Consider the following 19,356-nt stretch of genomic DNA (forward strand, 5'->3'; position numbering starts at 1 on the left):
TTTTTACTGTGTATAGCTACACATTTGAATGAAGAGTTTAGGACTATACAGTTATTTAGTCATGAAATTTGAGTTCACGGAATGTTACCAGCTTTCCTGTCAATGTACCAGTGTTCAGTGATAAGGAAGTCAAAGTTTAGATCCACTAGAAGAGTTACTAGACCAATAATTAGAGGACCATGCACATTTGAATTATTAGGTAAGTTAAAGCTAAGGCCAATCTAATGCTATTAGGTTAATGCTGTGCATTTTTGGTTACTGGTAACAGAAGTATTAATAATTAACTCAAGTATATGACTAAACAGAAACGTTTTAGTAGTGCATGCAGCATAATTATATAGCTACCTGACTGTTCTAATATAAGTGTCTAGAGTAGTGTGACTACACTATCAGAATCCCTGACTGCTGTATTAGAGTATCTCGATCATTTGAAGTATCAGTTATACTGGGTCACGTGCACTTAAGTGCCTGCACTATTCCTCATAAACTTGGGTTCTAGGTTTCCATGCAGGCGGGTGACCAGAAACTAAGGTTTGACTTGGTGTAGCCTTGTGGTTTGCTGTGTAAGTTAACAGTTTAGTAGCAAAATATTGGAGCCTCTACAAATTTGGAAGTGAAGGGGATTAATTAATACAAACAATAATACAATTTTTACAACAACTACAACAATCATCAAAATCAAGACTCACAATTATTATACGGAACCACATCAGCTCACATAGACAAGATATCATGTATACATATTTTACTAGTCTAAATAGCTACAGAAATGAATCATAGATATTTGAACTCTACAAGAATAGGCTAACAAGATAGTAATTGATTGGATAGTTGCTTTCTTGAGTATTATTTCTCAATTAACAGTTGCGTTTAATTTTATATCCTTGTCTTTATAGCATGTATAATTTTATAGTTGAAATTTCGTTTGACAAAATTATATTGTGCGAACTATGCAGGTGTTCATTGAGATGATCACATTTATGATACGTAAATGTAATCAAAATGAACAAATTGAAAAAAGTCGTATTATGCTTGTTTGTACTATATATAGATCTTCCAATCAGATTGGTGGATGGTGCAAATGCATCTGAAGGGAGGGTGGAGATTTACTGGCAAAATCAGTGGTCTACAGTTTGTGATGATCTGTGGGATGACAATGATGCAAGTGTAGTGTGTAAACAATTAGGCTACTCTGGAGGATCTGCAAGAAGTAATGCATTTTATGGTGAAGGAATTGGAATAATACTTGTGGATGATGTGGAGTGTTATGGGAATGAATCAACCTTATTTGATTGTAAACATCGTTATTTTGAATTAAATGATTGTGGCCACGAGGAAGATGCAGGAGTAACATGTGATGGTGAACCAATCAGAGGTAGTTGGGTGTTATAATCTAAACAATTATTGATTATCAGTTTACACTGTAGTGAGACTGGTAGGAGGCAGCTCATCTAATGAGGGTAGAGTGGAAGTGTACTACAATGGTGAATGGTTCAGTGTGTGTGATGATGGATGGAATGATACTGATGCTGGTGTGGTGTGTAGAGAACTGGGAGTGGGATCATCAGGAAGATCAGCTTATTTTGGGAGCAGTGGAAATCCTGTGTTGTTAAGTGATGCCTTGTGCTCAGACAGTGACTTGATGTTTGCTCGTTGCGGTCATAATGGGGTAAACAATACAGGGAAGTGTTCTGGATTTGCTGGAGTGAAATGTTATGGTAATTGTACTAGTGTGTATATCTGTGTGTTTAAAGTGAAGTAAGGATTAATGCGCTAAACTTTCTGATTAACCAATAGACCAGATGGTATATCATAGTTACACATGGCCTTATTTAAGGTAGTGCAATAATTTGTTCAGCGTAACATTGAGTATGTTCACATAGGATGTGCCACCGCATATCTTGTTTTACAAAATACAATACAGTATAATTATAGTGCATGAATTCCTACTTATCTTTGAAGTGTTTATTTTCACTGTTTTATGTATACAAGCACATGGAAACAAAAATTAGTAAACAAAGGAGTAAACCTACACATCATTTAAAGAGACAACCACAGAGTTACACGCATGTAAAAATTGTTTTTCCCCAATTTTTTTTCATTCTGTTAATATACTGCTATATGAAACAGGGACCCCACACAGCCTTCTACCATATGTCGTGTGTATTTCTATGTGGATCTGTATACTGTTTTAGGTGAAGTAGCTGTATCACCAACAAGTGCTCTAGTGTACACCATGGAATCAACAAGGTACAAACCTAATGATGCTGTTATTATCACCACTGAAATTTTTCACAGGTTATCCACAGAAATTACAACTATCACTCCCACATCCACTCCAGTACCACATATAGGTAGTTGATTAATGATAATAGTGAAGTAGTTAAGCAAATGAGAGTGCTTTGTTGTATAAATAAACTTAGTAAACAGTTTTATGGATGCATCAATAGCTAGAGTATCAAATTATAATGAAGTCTGCCGATGTATACCCTTGTCAACAAGACGTATGTGTATATAATGTGTTTTATATTGACAGTTCCTATGAGACTGGTAGGAGGAGGATCACCCAGTGAAGGTAGAGTGGAGGTGTACTACAATGGTCAATGGGGCACTGTGTGTGATGATTATTGGCATAATGTTGATGCCGGTGTGGTGTGTAGAGGACTTGGATATGGGTCATCTGGAAGCGCTACGTATTCAGCTACATTTGGTCAAGGAACAGGACCAATCTGGTTGGATAGAGTTGCTTGTAGAGGATATGAATACAACTTAGCAAATTGTACTCATCCTGGATATGGTGTTCTTTATAACTGCTATCATTTTAAAGATGCTGGAGTAGTGTGTAACAGTGGTGTTAGGCGTAAGTTATTAGTGAAATATCTAAACTCATGCACCGATACAATTATGAGTCATGTAGCCAAGATTGTATTACAAACAGTGCTATCCAATAAAGTAGTGAAATTTCCCATTTCATCTCAGTTAGACGAATTATCACCCCACCTTAAAGTGATATAATGGCTTGTGGTTGCTCTTATGTAAACAGTAATTCGATAATCGAATCCCTTGTTCTGTAGCGAGTAAGTATAGTTTTGTAGGATGATATTTAGGCCACTCCATGTCATCCTTTAGTTTTTGGTCACTCCGTAGCCAACAAAAGGATGCAGATGGACAGATGATCCAGCTTTCAGGACTATAGACTCCCTTGCATATTCACCAATAATGTATACTGTGATGACACACTGTATATGCTCAACTTAGCCAAATCATGTTGATTTTCCAAGTTTAACCAACATTCTTACAGAATAAGTAATTATGCTTCTGCAAATATGCACTGGTTGATGGCTAGCTACACTGCTTTAAAACAACTGAGCACAACAATGTGTAGCTAAGCACTGTAGGAAATGTCTGCTCATGTAGGTAGTTGTATAATGTCTCATTAGCTATGTAAGGAAAGTATCATTTATTAGCTTAGTTGTTCAAATGATCCAAAAGGGATTTAAACTATTTACACATCAGTATATTGGCAAGTGGCAACCCTTAGTTAAAGCATCAACTATCCCACATGATCACTGAAAAATACTAGCCTGGAGTACTGAATGACTCACAACTTTGATAGTAACTTTTCTCAAGGTTTACTGAATAGAATGCTGGTGGGCTAAGACTATGCTGTAAACAATTAGTAGTGAAATTCACTACTAATTTCTTCCTCAATATTCACTATTTTAAAGTAGTGACATTTGCTGGTTTTGTAGTGATGTTCACTTCTGTTTTGTAGTGACCCTCACTACAAAATTAGTGGTGAACATCCCTACACAAAAATAATGAGTATCATATTGTAGCAGCCATTATTAGTGATATTCACTACATTTAGTTGTGACGTTCACTAGTTTGTTTTTACTGTGTATAGCTACACATTTGAATGAAGAGTTTAGGACTATACAGTTATTTAGTCATGAAATTTGAGTTCACGGAATGTTACCAGCTTTCCTGTCAATGTACCAGTGTTCAGTGATAAGGAAGTCAAAATTTAGATCCACTAGAAGAGTTACTAGACCAATAATTAGAGAACCATGCACATTTGAATTGTTAGGAAAGCTGAAGCTAAGGCCAATCTAATGCTATTAGGTTAATGCTGTGCATTTTTGGTTACTGGTAACAGACGTATTAATAATTAACTCAAGTATAAGACTAAGCATAAACATTTTAGTAGTCCATGCAGCATAATTATATAGCCACCTGACTGTTCTAATATAAGTGTCTAGAGTAGTGTGACTACACTATCAGAATCCCTGACTGCTGTATTAGAGTATCTCGATCATTTGAAGTATCAGTTATACTGGGTCACGTGCACTTAAGTGCCTGCAATATTCCTCATAAACTTGGGTCCAGGTTTCCATGCAGGCGGGTGACCAGAAACTAAGGTTTGACTTGGTGTAGCCTTGTTGTGTGTTGTGTAAGTTAGCAGTTTAGTAGCAAAATATTGGAGCCTCTACAAATTTGGAAGTGAAGGGGATTAATTAATACAAACAATAATACAATTTTTACAACAACTACAACAATCATCAAAATCAAGACTCACAATTATTATACGGTACCACATCAGCTCACATAGACAAGATATCATGTATACATATTTTACTAGTCTAAATAGCTACAGAAATGAATCATAGATATTTGAACTCTACAAGAACAGGCTAACAAGATAGTAATTGATTGGATAGTTGCTTTCTTGAGTATTATTTCTCAATTAACAGTTGCATTTAATTTTATATCCTTGTCTTTATAGCATCACAATTTTATATTTGAAATTTCGTTTGATAAAATTATATTGTGCGAACCATGCAGGTGTTCATTGAGATGATCACATTTATGATACGTAAATGTAATCAAAATGAACAAATTGAAAAAAGTCGTATTATGCTTGTTTGTACTATATATAGATCTTCCAATCAGATTGGTGGATGGTGCAAATGCATCTGAAGGGAGGGTGGAGATTTACTGGCAAAATCAGTGGTCTACAGTTTGTGATGATCTGTGGGATGACAATGATGCAAGTGTAGTGTGTAAACAATTAGGCTACTCTGGAGGATCTGCAAGAAGTAATGCATTTTATGGTGAAGGAATTGGAATAATACTTGTGGATGATGTGGAGTGTTATGGGAATGAATCAACCTTATTTGATTGTAAACATCGTTATTTTGAATTAAATGATTGTGGCCACGAGGAAGATGCAGGAGTAACATGTGATGGTGAACCAATCAGAGGTAGTTGAGTGTTATAACCTAAACAATTATTGATTATCATTTTACACTGTAGTGAGACTGGTAGGAGGCAGCTCATCTAATGAGGGTAGAGTGGAAGTGTACTACAATGGTGAATGGTTCAGTGTGTGTGATGATGGATGGAATGATACTGATGCTGGTGTGGTGTGTAGAGAACTGGGAGTGGGATCATCAGGAAGATCAGCTTATTTTGGGAGCAGTGGAAATCCTGTGTTGTTAGGTGATGTGGTGTGCTCAGACAATGACTTGATGTTTGCTCGTTGTGGTCATAATGGGGTAAACAATACAGGGAAATGTTCTGGATTTGCTGGAGTGAAATGTTATGGTAATTGTACTAGTGTGTATATCTGTGTGTTTAAAGTGAAGTAAAGATTAATGCGCTAAACTTTCTGATTAACCAATAGACCAGATGGTATATCTTAGCTACACGTGGCCTTATTTAAGGTAGTGCAATAATTTGTTCAGCGTAACATTGAGTATGTTCACATAGGATGTGCCACCACATATCTTGTTTTACAAAATACAATACAGTATATTTATAGTGCATGACTTCCTACTTATCTTTGAAGTGTTTATTTTCACTGTTTTATGTATACAAGCACATGGAAGCAAAAATTAGTAAACAAAGGAGTAAACGTACACATCATTTAAAGAGACAACCACAGAGTTACACGCATGTAAAAATTGTTTTTTCCCCAATTTTTTTTCATTCTGTTAATATACTGCTATATGAAACAGGGACCCCACACAGCCTTCTAGCATATGTCGTGTGTATTTCTATGTGGATCTGTATACTGTTTTAGGTGAAGTAGCTGTATCACCAACAAGTGCTCTAGTGTACACCATGGAATCAACAAGGTACAAACCTAATGATGCTGTTATTATCATCACTGAAATTTGTCACAGGTTATCCACAGAAATTACAACTATCACTCCCACATCCACTCCAGTACCACATATAGGTAGTTGATTAATGATAATAGTGAAGTAGTTAAGCAAATGAGAGTGCTTTGTTGTATAAATAAACTTAGTAAACAGTTTTATGGATGCATCAATAGCTAGAGTATCAAATTATAATGAAGTCTGCCGATGTATACCCTTGTCAACAAGACGTATGTGTATATAATGTGTTTTATATTGACAGTTCCTATGAGACTGGTAGGAGGAGGATCACCCAGTGAAGGTAGAGTGGAGGTGTACTACAATGGTCAATGGGGCACTGTGTGTGATGATTATTGGCATAATGTTGATGCCGGTGTGGTGTGTAGAGGACTTGGATATGGGTCATCTGGAAGCGTTACATATTCAGCTACATTTGGTCAAGGAACAGGACCAATCTGGTTGGATAGAGTTGCTTGTAGAGGATATGAATACAACTTAGCAAATTGTACTCATCCTGGATATGGTGTTCTTTATAACTGCTATCATTATAAAGATGCTGGAGTAGTGTGTAACAGTGGTGTTAGGCGTAAGTTATTAGTGAAATATCTAAACTCATGCACCGATACAATTATAAGTCATGTAGCCAAGATTGTATTATTATAAACAGTGCTATCCAATAAAGTAGTGAAATTTCCCATTTCATCTCAGTTAGACGAATGATCACCCCACCATAAAGTGATATAATGGCTTGTGGTTGCTCTTATGTAAACAGTAATTCGATAATCGAATCCCTTGTTCTGTAGCGAGTAAGTATAGTTTTGTAGGATGATATTTAGGCCACTCCATGTCATCCTTTAGTTTTTGGTCACTCCGTAGCCAACAAAAGGATGCAGATGGACAGATGATCCAGACTTCAGGACTATAGACTCCCTTGCATATTCACCAATCATGTATACTGTGATGACACACTGTATATGCTCAACTTAGCCAAATCATGTTGATTTTCCAAGTTTAACCAACATTCTTACAGAATAAGTAATTATGCTTCTGCAAAAATGCACTGGTTGATGGCTAGCTACACTGCTTTAAAACAACTGAGCACAACAATGTGTAGCTAAGCACTGTAGGAAATGTCTGCTCATGTAGGTAGTTGTATAATGTCTCATTAGCTATGTAAGGAAAGTATCATTTATTAGCTTAGTTGTTCAAATGATCCAAAAGGGATTTAAACTATTTACACATCAGTATATTGGCAAGTGGCAACCCTTAGTTAAAGCATCAACTATCCCACATGATCACTGAAAAATACTAGCCTGGAGTACTGAATGACTCACAACTTTGATAGTAACTTTTCTCAAGGTTTACTGAATAGAATGCTGGTGGGCTAAGACTATGCTGTAAACAATTAGTAGTGAAATTCACTACTAATTTCTTCCTCAATATTCACTATTTTAAAGTAGTGACATTTGCTGGTTTTGTAGTGATGTTCACTTCTGTTTTGTAGTGACCCTCACTACAAAATTAGTGGTGAACGTCCCTACACAAAAATAATGAGTATCATATTGTAGCAGCCATTATTAGTGATATTCACTACATTTAGTTGTGACGTTCACTAGTTTGTTTTTACTGTGTATAGCTACACATTTGAATGAAGAGTTTAGGACTATACAGTTATTTAGTCATGAAATTTGAGTTCACGGAATGTTACCAGCTTTCCTATCAATGTACCAGTGTTCAGTGATAAGGAAGTCAAAGTTTAGATCCACTAGAAGAGTTACTAGACCAATAATTAGAGGACCATGCACATTTGAATTATTAGGTAAGTTAAAGCTAAGGCCAATCTAATGCTATTAGGTTAATGCTGTGCATTTTTGGTTACTGGTAACAGAAGTATTAATAATTAACTCAAGTATATGACTAAACAGAAACGTTTTAGTAGTGCATGCAGCATAATTATATAGCTACCTGACTGTTCTAATATAAGTGTCTAGAGTAGTGTGACTACACTATCAGAATCCCTGACTGCTGTATTAGAGTATCTTGATCATTTGAAGTATCAGTTATACTGGGTCACGTGCACTTAAGTGCCTGCACTATTCCTCATAAACTTGGGTTCTAGGTTTCCATGCAGGCGGGTGACCAGAAACTAAGGTTTGACTTGGTGTAGCCTTGTGGTTTGCTGTGTAAGTTAACAGTTTAGTAGCAAAATATTGGAGCCTCTACAAATTTGGAAGTGAAGGGGATTAATTAATACAAACAATAATACAATTTTTACAACAACTACAACAATCATCAAAATCAAGACTCACAATTATTATACGGAACCACATCAGCTCACATAGACAAGATATCATGTATACATATTTTACTAGTCTAAATAGCTACAGAAATGAATCATAGATATTTGAACTCTACAAGAATAGGCTAACAAGATAGTAATTGATTGGATAGTTGCTTTCTTGAGTATTATTTCTCAATTAACAGTTGCGTTTAATTTTATATCCTTGTCTTTATAGCATGTATAATTTTATAGTTGAAATTTCGTTTGACAAAATTATATTGTGCGAACTATGCAGGTGTTCATTGAGATGATCACATTTATGATACGTAAATGTAATCAAAATGAACAAATTGAAAAAAGTCGTATTATGCTTGTTTGTACTATATATAGATCTTCCAATCAGATTGGTGGATGGTAGAAATGTATCTGAAGGGAGGGTGGAGATTTACTGGCAAAATCAGTGGTCTACAGTTTGTGATGATCTGTGGGATGACAATGATGCAAGTGTAGTGTGTAAACAATTAGGCTACTCTGGAGGATCTGCAAGAAGTAATGCATTTTATGGTGAAGGAATTGGAATAATACTTGTGGATGATGTGGAGTGTTATGGGAATGAATCAACCTTATTTGATTGTAAACATCGTTATTTTGAATTAAATGATTGTGGCCACGAGGAAGATGCAGGAGTAACATGTGATGGTGAACCAATCAGAGGTAGTTGGGTGTTATAATCTAAACAATTATTGATTATCATTTTACACTGTAGTGAGACTGGTAGGAGGCAGCTCATCAAATGAGGGTAGAGTGGAAGTGTACTACAATGGTGAATGGTTCAGTGTGTGTGATGATGGATGGAATAATACTGATGCTGGTGTGGTGTGTAGAGAACTGGGAGTGGGATCATCAGGAAGATCAGCTTATTTTGGGAGCAGTGGCAATCCTGTGTTGTTAAGTGATGTGGTGTGCTCAGACAGTGACTTGATGTTTGCTCGTTGCGGTCATAATGGGGTAAACAATACAGGGAAGTGTTCTGGATTTGCTGGAGTGAAATGTTATGGTAATTGTACTAGTGTGTATATTTGTGTGTTTAAAGTGAAATAAGGATTAATGCACTAAACTTTCTGATTAACCAATAGACCAGATGGTATATCATAGTTACACATGGCCTTATTTTAGGTAGTGCAATAATTTGTTCAGCGTAACATTAAGTATGTTCACATAGGATGTGCCACCGCATATCTTGTTTTACAAAATACAATACAGTATAATTAGAGTGCATGAATTCCTACTTATCTTTGAAGTGTTTATTTTCACTGTTTTATGTATACAAGCACATGGAAACAAAAATTAGTAAATAAAGGAGTAAACGTACACATCATTTAAAGAGACAACCACAGAGTTACACGCATGTAAAAATTGTTTTTTCCCCAATTTTTTTTCATTCTGTTAATATACTGCTATATGAAACAGGGACCCCACACAGCCTTCTAGCATATGTCGTGTGTATTTCTATGTGGATCTGTATACTGTTTTAGGTGAAGTAGCTGTATCACCAACAAGTGCTCTAGTGTACACCATGGAATCAACAAGGTACAAACCTAATGATGCTGTTATTATCATCACTGAAATTTGTCACAGGTTATCCACAGAAATTACAACTATCACTCCCACATCCACTCCAGTACCACATATAGGTAGTTGATTAATGATAATAGTGAAGTAGTTAAGCAAATGAGAGTGCTTTGTTGTATAAATAAACTTAGTAAACAGTTTTATGGATGCATCAATAGCTAGAGTATCAAATTATAATGAAGTCTGCCGATGTATACCCTTGTCAACAAGACGTATGTGTATATAATGTGTTTTATATTGACAGTTCCTATGAGACTGGTAGGAGGAGGATCACCCAGTGAAGGTAGAGTGGAGGTGTACTACAATGGTCAATGGGGCACTGTGTGTCATGATTATTGGCATAATGTTGATGCCGGTGTGGTGTGTAGAGGACTTGGATATGGGTCATCTGGAAGCGCTACATATTCAGCTACATTTGGTCAAGGAACAGGACCAATCTGGTTGGATAGAGTTGCTTGTAGAGGATATGAATACAACTTAGCAAATTGTACTCATCCTGGATATGGAGTTCTTTATAGCTGCAATCATTATAAAGATGCTGGAGTAGTGTGTAACAGTGTTGTTAGGCGTAAGTTATTTATACACTTGTACATATGTCAGTGACCGAGTCATGTGGCCACGAACATACTGAACACAAACAACATTTAAATGTGACTGCATTCATCGGAATCAAGACTCACAATTTTGTGAGATCTGCATAATCAGGTCCCTGTATGATGAAGTCACCTGTCTAAACTAGCTTTTAACGTGAAATGGGCATGCCCATTGCGCGAAAAGGTAGTGAAACATCATACATAATCAATATCTTCCATCTGTCAGGAATGCAAAAGAAGTAAAGATGTTTTCTGAGCAATGTATAATTTTAGACTGATCTTCATCTGTACAATTTTGTTTTACTGTATGATATCACACAATTGCCGCACAGTGTCAACGTCATGTGTGTACTATAGGCCTTCCAATCAGATTGGCGGATGGTGCAAATGCATCTGAAGGGAGGGTGGAGATATACTGGCAAAATCAGTGGTCTACAGTTTGTGATGATCTGTGGGATGACAATGATGCAAGTGTAGTGTGTAAACAATTAGGCTACTCTGGAGGATCTGGAAGAAGTAATGCATTTTATGGTGAAGGAGTAGGAATAATACTCCTTGATGATGTGGAGTGTTATGGGAATGAGTCAAGTTTATTTGATTGTAAACATCGTTATTTTGAATTAAATGATTGTGAACATGAGGAAGATGTAGGAGTGTCATGTGATGGAGAACCATTCCAAGGTAGTTACCCATAATTATTATGTTAACAATTATTGCCAATCATTGTACTCTTAAGGTGGCAGTCAAGTAGTCATGAGCGAGCATCTACATTTTTATTTAATTTTTTGAAACTACTGTATTTTTGTCTCTATGCAGGTTTTGAAGAACACAACCGGAGTGAAGATTAAGATGACACAACTCCATGCCCTTGCAGCATAAAGAGGGCCTAATTGCTATTTACAATGATGTTATAAGTTCGTTGTAAAGCATTATTTCAGTCAAGTTTATTAACTAGCACGTTCTTCTAGTCACTCCATCCTTGGGGAAACAATGCTTCTTATCCGTCTTCATGTAACTGTGTATATTGGTCATCATAGGTACTAAGAAAGCCACAGAAGTTATGCTAATGGCACTAAAAGCAGCTATATGCCTACAACACTAACCCGCAACACAACAATGATACACTACTACATTTGTTAGGCTGCCATCAATTGTCATTGAATTTTTTAGCCTCTTATGTAATAGTTAGACTTCAGACCACAAGAGTATAAGTAATTTAGTAACCTAATGGCCCTGTGTCATGACGCCTGAGCAAAGCAAAAGCACTCTCCAGGGCCTGAGAGTTACTAAATTACTTAGACCCCTGTGGTCTGAAGTCTAAGTTATTTAGACCCTTTATGTAGTTGTTGTACCTTAAAATTGTTGACAGCTGCTTGTAACAGAGAAATGTAGCGTTTATTAGTAGAAACAAGCCATTACTCCACCCACCCGTACAACAGTGATGGGTTTGAAATTAATTTTTAGGTGGCAATGTGTTGCCAATGCTACCAGGGCAGGTGTGCGCATAATAAACATGAAAGGGTCTAAGTAAACATGAAAAGGGTCTAAGTAACTTAGACACCTCCAAAATCCACCAAATCCACCACAAAAAGGGTCTAAGTTATGATTAACCATCTTTGAAAAAACTGTTCACCTGGTGCAGGTGTAGATCTCGCACTTGAATGCGTGCATTACATAATCAATGTGTATTTCAGATGGCTTTTGGTTTGGTGCTTTGTTTGACTTTCTTCTCTAAATCACTCATATCAATGGATATTATGGTGTATTATCAATCGGTGCTCTGATGTGTCCGACAAAATGGGAACGGGTTTAGCTGATTGAATCAAATAAATCAATTTTAAGATTTTTATGTGTGTGTATAAATGTGACCCAGTCTATGAAAAGGGGTCTTATAGCCTTTCTAAACTGTCAAGTGTGACTAATCATAACTTCCCATACGTTCAACCTATCACCTTCATATTACACCAAGGCATAGTGCTATGTTAGGGGTATAAGGGGACTAAATGTCAGGGTGATACCACATTCACAAGTCAAGTTACAGGTTGCCAAATACATGCAATTGAAATAGCTATAAGACCCCTTTTTGTAGACCGGGTCACAAATACCGTGTGCTAGTTGTTAGACTTGTTCAGTTGTTGTATGCTGTGGTCATCTTGAAGTTATTGTCAAGTTATGACAGAAAGCACAACAATTTATGAGTCGTACAAGTGTGTACATCTGGAGAAAAAGTAACGAAGAACACCAGCAATCCTAGATAAAGATTATGGACTAGATACCACTGCTCCAGGCATCACCAGTCAACAAAATCTTCAAAATGTCTGTAAAGAGTTCCTCAAGTCCCTGTGTGTTAATGATGTAAAAGCTACTGAGCTAGCCACTGCTACTTTCAATCATGACATTTCTACAAATAGTTTATCCACACACTATGTTGGACCGGGTGTAACTAATCACTGGACTGGACTACTGGACTGTCATATTTTTGGTTTTTACACATTCTGAGGTTAGTTTTATTGAGTCTTGATAGCTAAGGGTCTTCAGAAAACTTGCAGTGTACAACTAAAATGAAGAGTATGAGAAGTGGAGTAAGAAAAAACTGACTTCTAGTCATTTCACATCTATTACTATGTTCTTCTTCAGTACATATACTATACTCCTTTTCAGTATACTGCAGGGAATATGCTAGTTATGGTTAACCAACGATATTGTCTTGGAGATAGTAGCAAGCTTGTACAATGCTAATAAATTTGGTCACATATTGTAGTATGCCAACCAGCACATGTGAGAACTAATCATATTAGAAAAACCCTACAGTTGTGCAATGAGTTTGTATATAGTAGGAACAATTTAGCTACAATAGATTGTCCTAGGAACGATAGGTTGTGTCACAGGTGTCTGAGCAATTTAGTTCAAGTAAGTTTATAAACGCTGTAGAGCATTATTAACAAATAGTGAAATCACTCAAAGTCAGTTTTTGCTTATTACCTTCCTCACAATTATCATTATAGTAGCAGACTGAAGGCCCTTAGCTACCAATACTCAATAAAACCAACCTCAGAATGTGTAAAAACCAGAAATGTGTCAGTCCAGTGTTCCAGTCCAGTAGTCCAGTCCAGTGATTAGTTACACCCTGTTGTACCAAGAGTAATGGACAAGCCTGCAGTCATACATCTATACCCACAGGAGCCAGACTGGATTCTATTTATCTGTTTACCTCCATCCATTTTTGCATGGACTGACATAAATCATTCAGTCAAATTTGTTGTTTTATTGCCAATCAGTTTATCTCCACTTCAAAGAGGAGGTTTGGAAGTAGATCACCAAGATTTATGTTTCTTGGGTGGCCACCTGCTACGTCAGAACACCACTCAGAGATACAGGATTCATGGTAGCCCAAATAAGACTTTGGACCAGCCCTCAAGTCCCACTAAAGGTGCATCACGTTATTTGTCTCAGAGTGCTTCTGGATTGCACAACATGAACCATGTGTTATTTTTACAATAACTGATTTGGTAAGACCACCACATCCACAGAATGCAGGGAAATCTTTTGGTATTTTTTCTTTTGACCTGTACCTTTCACAGCGTGATTCACACATTCAACTTATAGACATATCTGCAGTAGGACAGTACCGTGGTGCCAATGTTGTAGAGAACTGAACTATCACCATTTCCAATTACTTCAGTGTATCTGACACCATGCATTTCTCTGAATCCAGTAGCAATTATGTCAACTTCCATTGAAATTGATGATCCAGTTCTTAAAACACATTTGTTGAGGTAGGTTAACCTTGTTTTATGTGCAATAGAGCAAACTGCACAGTATTTACAGTATTTCTGACTCCCATGTACAAGAGCTTGTTTGTAGCAGCCCCAAAAATCACACCAACACCTGAATTTGCATTGTAAGAATGCTGGTGTGATCTCTTGCTCCAACCAGCATCAATGATTACTGTGATAGCAGGTACACCTTGATGGTCTCATTTGTTGTCCATTGCAATTTGTTTTTCTTCCCTACCAGTTTGTAACATCAGTTCAGTGAGGTACTGCTCAAACAAGTGACCTAAGCATCATTCAATGTCTATGAACACAGGCTTTGATAGCGGAGGAATGCCAGTAATACTGAGTGACTACTCCAGGTTGCTGATTCCACCACCCGTGGCCATTTGATCCAGCGTTACTTTCATGCATTCAGCTAAATGTGCCATCTTTCCTTGTATAACCATTATTTTATCGCTTGAAGTGAATTTGAATTCTTTGTGACATTTTTCACATTTAACATAAAAAGTGTTACTAAGGCCATCCTGCTTTACTTCTCTGATCAACTCTACAGGAACTTGACATGCAGCACTCTAATTGGTAATTTTGTGAATTGCCTCCTGTAAACTTTTGAGGCCAATGACTTTGCTACCTTCCAGGCACAGGGAACATTGCTTAAGGTACTAGTATCAAGGTTGTGCCAGCAGGAGTGATGTTGGAAGTGTTGCTACATGGAGTGGTGTCAGTACCGGAGGAGTTAGTACCAACTGGAGTGGTGTCAGTACTGAGGGAGGTGGTACCAACTGGAGTGGCGGAGGACTTTGTGTTACTGCTGCTATCTAGTTGTGAATTATTTTCTGTGACATTTATATTACACTTTAAAAAGGCTCATCTTCACGGTCAATAGTCCTTCATTCATTTTTGTCTTCTAGATGTCCTACCCATGTCACGAATAAAATATACCGCAAAACTTTGTATTCAATGTGCATGTAAGACCTCCTCTTACCTTTGGCTGTCTATTCACTCAAACTTTTCTTTGTGACAGGTAGCTTTCATTATGCCCACATAACTAATCGTACTTGTGGGTTTATTCTTATGTAATAATTATCCACACAAAAACAGCCAAGCTGTGAAAAAATGGTGCGGCCTTAAAAAGCCTGGGTGAAAAAAGTTGTGAAATCAAAGGTGGCGGCCAAGAAATGGCTGCAATGATGTTAATGCTAATAAATTTTAACAATGCCTGTGTTTTTTGTGTGGATTTCACTCCTTTTTGTACTTTACAAGGCCCCAAAACCAGCCTATGGCTGACTTTGAGGTTTGTCTTTACTCACATTTCTTCTTTTCTATGTAGATACAATGATGATTATTGAAGACAGACTTATAAATGTATTTCATTGCATGATTTAATTCAATATTTGATAATATTATTGTAATACTCTAATAGAGTGCACATGTTTTTGAGGACTTCTAATAGAACATACATAGAATGTTCTAGAACAGTCTAGAACTTCTATTGGTAGATCTATGAAATTACAAACGTTTGACTATAAGCAGATTTCAACTAGAAATTTCGTTTATAAAGCAGAAATTAAGTGAGGTGATCAGTCAAAGTAGCAGTGGTTCAGTGGTTAAGTGGTTAAGGATGCAGGTGTTAGGTATGGAGGTCCCTGGTTCGAACTCTGGTAAGTTTTTTTTTTCGACATTTTTTGCACACCTTTTTTACCCCGTGGTGACTGCTCTATTAGAGTATCTCGATCCCGCGATTTTACACTTGCTTAGTTTTTGCTTTATAACTTTGTCGCTGTAACTCTATTGCTATTCAAACTATCAAAAGGCACTGCTACGATGATCAGCCTATCTACATACCAATTTTCAAGTTATTTCTATGCTTGGTTTACCCTGTAGCCGTGACAGAAGTTTGATCTGTTTTTACGTGAATAAACGTCCATAACTCCTTGAATACTACTCAGACTTACAACAAACTTGGTACGTGAATCCACCGTTACAAGTTCTTAATTTGTGCCAAAGATCGAGGCAATCGAGTTACACGTTTGCATTTTATAGCAATTTTTGCAAAGTGTGCGAAAAGAAATCGAAGCCCCCGTAGCCCCCCGTACGGCATAAGAAGAAAAAAACGAAGAAATTAAAACGAAATTTTGGACGCCCATATCTCGCAAATGGCTGTTGCGAATTTAATCTAATTTGCTGTGTGGCGTACCCTACCTGGGGGACAGCTATAATGCAAAAATAGTGTGCTTTGGAGAAGAGGCCATGGAGCTATGCATGCGTAAAAAAGCTGTTTTCTTTCTTCCTGTAAATATTCCTGTAAATATACTCACGGTGTGGTCGCCGGCTTTCTTGGCCACACGACACACTACCGTGTGTCTTGATATTGCATAATGCGGTTTTAAGCATTGCAAGGCTTCTAACAGTCACAACGCCTGTTAGCAGCTTGACTGCCACCTTAATCTCTGTTTTGTTGTAATATAGTTGCTTTATGTTGTCCTGCTACTTAATTGTATTTGTAACTGTATGTGTTTTACATGTCTTTTTGTCACTCCAATAAGAAGAATGACTTTGCCAATTGTTGAGAGATTAAAATAATAATAATTATCAATCACTGTAGTGAGATTGGTAGGAGGCAGCTCATCTAATGAGGGTAGAGTGGAGGTGTACTATAATGGTGAATGGTTCGGTGTGTGTGATAATGGATGGGATGATACTGATGCTGGTGTGGTGTGTAGAGAACTGGGAGTGGGATCATCAGGAAGATCAGCTTATTTTGGGGATGTTGGAAGACCTGTATTGATAGACAATGTGGTATGTTTAGACAATGACATGATCTTAGCTCATTGTGGTCATAACGGCATTAACATAACAATGGAGTGTTCTACTTTTGCTGGAGTGAAATGTTCTGGTAAACACTAGCAAGGACTTAATTATTAACTTTAATTATATGTATTTGCAGATGAAGCTATAATAATGCCATCAATAACAACCTTGCTAACTTCTGGTCAAGCGATTGACCCATCATCTCATAGAGTTAGTGATACAAGGTGTGTATTAGTAGAAATTCTTGTGTGCATTTATCTTTATTTCCCTCAGTTCATCTATTTACTATACCAGAAATGTAACCATTTCTACTCCAGTGATTGAGGAAGGTTTGTATTGATACTCTTTAAATATTATAAATCCAAGCTGTAAAAAAGGGTACCCCCCCTCCTCCCAAAAAAAGGCCATGGTAAAAAAAATGTAAATCCACGGTGCATGGCGGCCAAGGAATGGCTGTGGGTATAGTAATGGCAAAGAATGTGATAATGACAATGCAGGTGAATTGGTGTAGCCTTCTCAAAGTTTTACTAGGATTCAGAAACAAATTCACCCAGATTGTTATAATTAAATTTTTGCTATTAACCTACCATCACAGCCATTTCTTAGCCACCACCTTGGATTCACATATTTTTCACCATGGCATAATTGGGGGCTGCACCTTTTTTGCAGCTTGGCTGTTTTGGTATTAATATCACTTCTTTTTGAAATTGTATACTCCAAAGCCAGTCATGAACCAGCTTTGGGGCTTCTTTTACCTGTCATTTCTCTTTACTGCAGAAAGGAGGAAGAGGTCCAGAGCAGATCTTTTATTTGTGGACAATATAATTTTCACATTTCATCTTTTTTAGCTCAAAATTATACAAATTTTTATTACAACTGTATAAATATCCACATAAGCTCTCTTCTACAGGTTGACTTCTTTGTAGCTGAACTTCTCTAATGGGTGACTTGATTGTGGATGAACTCTCTATAGGAATATTTGTTTATCGCTGAACTCTACAGGGTGAATTGTTTGTAGCTGGATTCTCTCTCTGAAAATCTGATTACTTACATTCCATTCGGGTCACTCATCTATCTCGCCAACCACTAGAAGTATCAAAGCAGTTTTTGTGTCTCACGAAGCGCTCATCATCTAATTTCAGCAAGTTTATTAAAAGACATTTCTAACTGCCACAGTTTGCCATCTACAGCGTGTTGAATGCACAGTTGTAGAGCAGAACTCACTGGAATTTTTGTACAAACCGCATGGTGGACCGCAAGTAAACACCTAAGCCATTCAACTTACGAATGCCTTTATAACCAGGTTTAATCATGAACCACAAATGTAGGTAGTTTGGTTAAATGGATAGGGTGTATGCTTCATAACTGTCATGTAGTGAGTTTAAGTCCCAGATGGAGGAACTTTTTTTCTTCACTTTGGCAACCTTTTTAGCTACATCCTTTTTGCCTTTTATATGCATACTTTTTGATGCACCTTCTTTTCCTTCTATTCTGAAGCAACATCGTTATGTCGTACAAAATTCGCCTGAATTGTCGTTATTAAAATTTTTACCATTAACCTACCATCACAGCCATTTCTTGGCTGCCACTTTGGATTTCACATCTTTTTTCACCATAGCCTTTCTGAGGGCCGCACTCCTTTTTTACAGCTTGGCTGTTTTGGATTAGATTTCACTTCTTTTTGTATTTATTTGTCTACCCTATGGCTGGCTTTAGGGCTTTTTAACCTATCATTTTTTTCTTTACCACAGGAAGAAGAAAAGATGAAGCAGGGTGATTTCTTTGTAGCTGAACTGTCTACAAGGTGATCCTTCTAGCTGATCTCTCTACCGGATGACTTGTTTGTAGCTGAACTCTCTACAGGGTGATTTGTTTGTAGCTGAACTCTCTACAAGGTAACTTCTTCTAGTTGATCTTTCTACAGTGCGATTTGTTTGTAGCTTAATTCTCTACAGGGCGATTTGTTTGCAGCTGAACTCTCCACATGATAGTTTCTTTGTAGCTGAACTTTCTACAATGTAACTTCTTCTAGCTGAACTCTCTACAGGGTGACTTGTTTCTAGCTGATCTCTCTACAGGGTGACTTGTTTCTAGCTGAA

At 37.1% G+C, this 19,356-nt stretch overlaps 2 protein-coding genes across 2 annotated transcripts in view; both read left to right on the forward strand.

The window, feature by feature from the left end:
- Positions 1-1,632: 1,632 nt before the first annotated feature.
- Positions 1,633-5,532, forward strand: LOC136255261 (neurotrypsin-like). The gene is made up of 7 exons (XM_066047988.1): positions 1,633-1,718; positions 2,196-2,250; positions 2,299-2,354; positions 2,537-2,860; positions 4,941-5,264; positions 5,317-5,426; positions 5,503-5,532. The coding sequence occupies exons 1-7, from the start codon at positions 1,643-1,645 to the stop codon at positions 5,530-5,532; spliced, it is 975 nt and encodes a 324-aa protein (XP_065904060.1). The 5' UTR covers positions 1,633-1,642.
- The window catches only part of LOC136255504 (uncharacterized), a 64,391-nt gene continuing 49,983 nt past the window's right edge, over positions 4,949-19,356 (forward strand). The window contains exons 1-14 of the mRNA XM_066048293.1: positions 4,949-5,264; positions 5,317-5,607; positions 6,086-6,140; positions 6,189-6,244; positions 6,427-6,750; positions 8,836-9,159; positions 9,212-9,502; positions 9,981-10,035; positions 10,084-10,139; positions 10,322-10,645; positions 11,028-11,351; positions 17,052-17,342; positions 17,394-17,481; positions 17,531-17,586. Coding sequence (XP_065904365.1) covers positions 5,532-5,607; positions 6,086-6,140; positions 6,189-6,244; positions 6,427-6,750; positions 8,836-9,159; positions 9,212-9,502; positions 9,981-10,035; positions 10,084-10,139; positions 10,322-10,645; positions 11,028-11,351; positions 17,052-17,342; positions 17,394-17,481; positions 17,531-17,586 — 2,320 coding nt within the window. The 5' untranslated portion in view covers positions 4,949-5,264; positions 5,317-5,531. The remainder of the gene's footprint in view (positions 5,265-5,316; positions 5,608-6,085; positions 6,141-6,188; positions 6,245-6,426; positions 6,751-8,835; positions 9,160-9,211; positions 9,503-9,980; positions 10,036-10,083; positions 10,140-10,321; positions 10,646-11,027; positions 11,352-17,051; positions 17,343-17,393; positions 17,482-17,530; positions 17,587-19,356) is intronic.

The sequence above is a fragment of the Dysidea avara genome, chromosome 5, assembly GCF_963678975.1.
Source record: "Dysidea avara chromosome 5, odDysAvar1.4, whole genome shotgun sequence".
NCBI classification, from domain to species: Eukaryota; Metazoa; Porifera; class Demospongiae; order Dictyoceratida; family Dysideidae; genus Dysidea; species Dysidea avara.

What these genes read in the sequence shown, in the direction of transcription:
- LOC136255261 (XM_066047988.1), top strand. Translation starts at nt 1,643, where the DNA reads ATGTTTGCTCGTTGCGGTCATAATGGGGTAAACAATACAGGGAAGTGT. An exon ending in CACTCCAGTACCACATATAG is followed by an intron (nt 2,355 to 2,536) that starts GTAGTTGATTAA and finishes TTATATTGACAG; the next exon opens with TTCCTATGAGACTGGTAGGA. An exon ending in ATGATACTGATGCTGGTGTG is followed by an intron (nt 5,427 to 5,502) that starts GTGTGTAGAGAA and finishes CTGTGTTGTTAG; the next exon opens with GTGATGTGGTGTGCTCAGAC.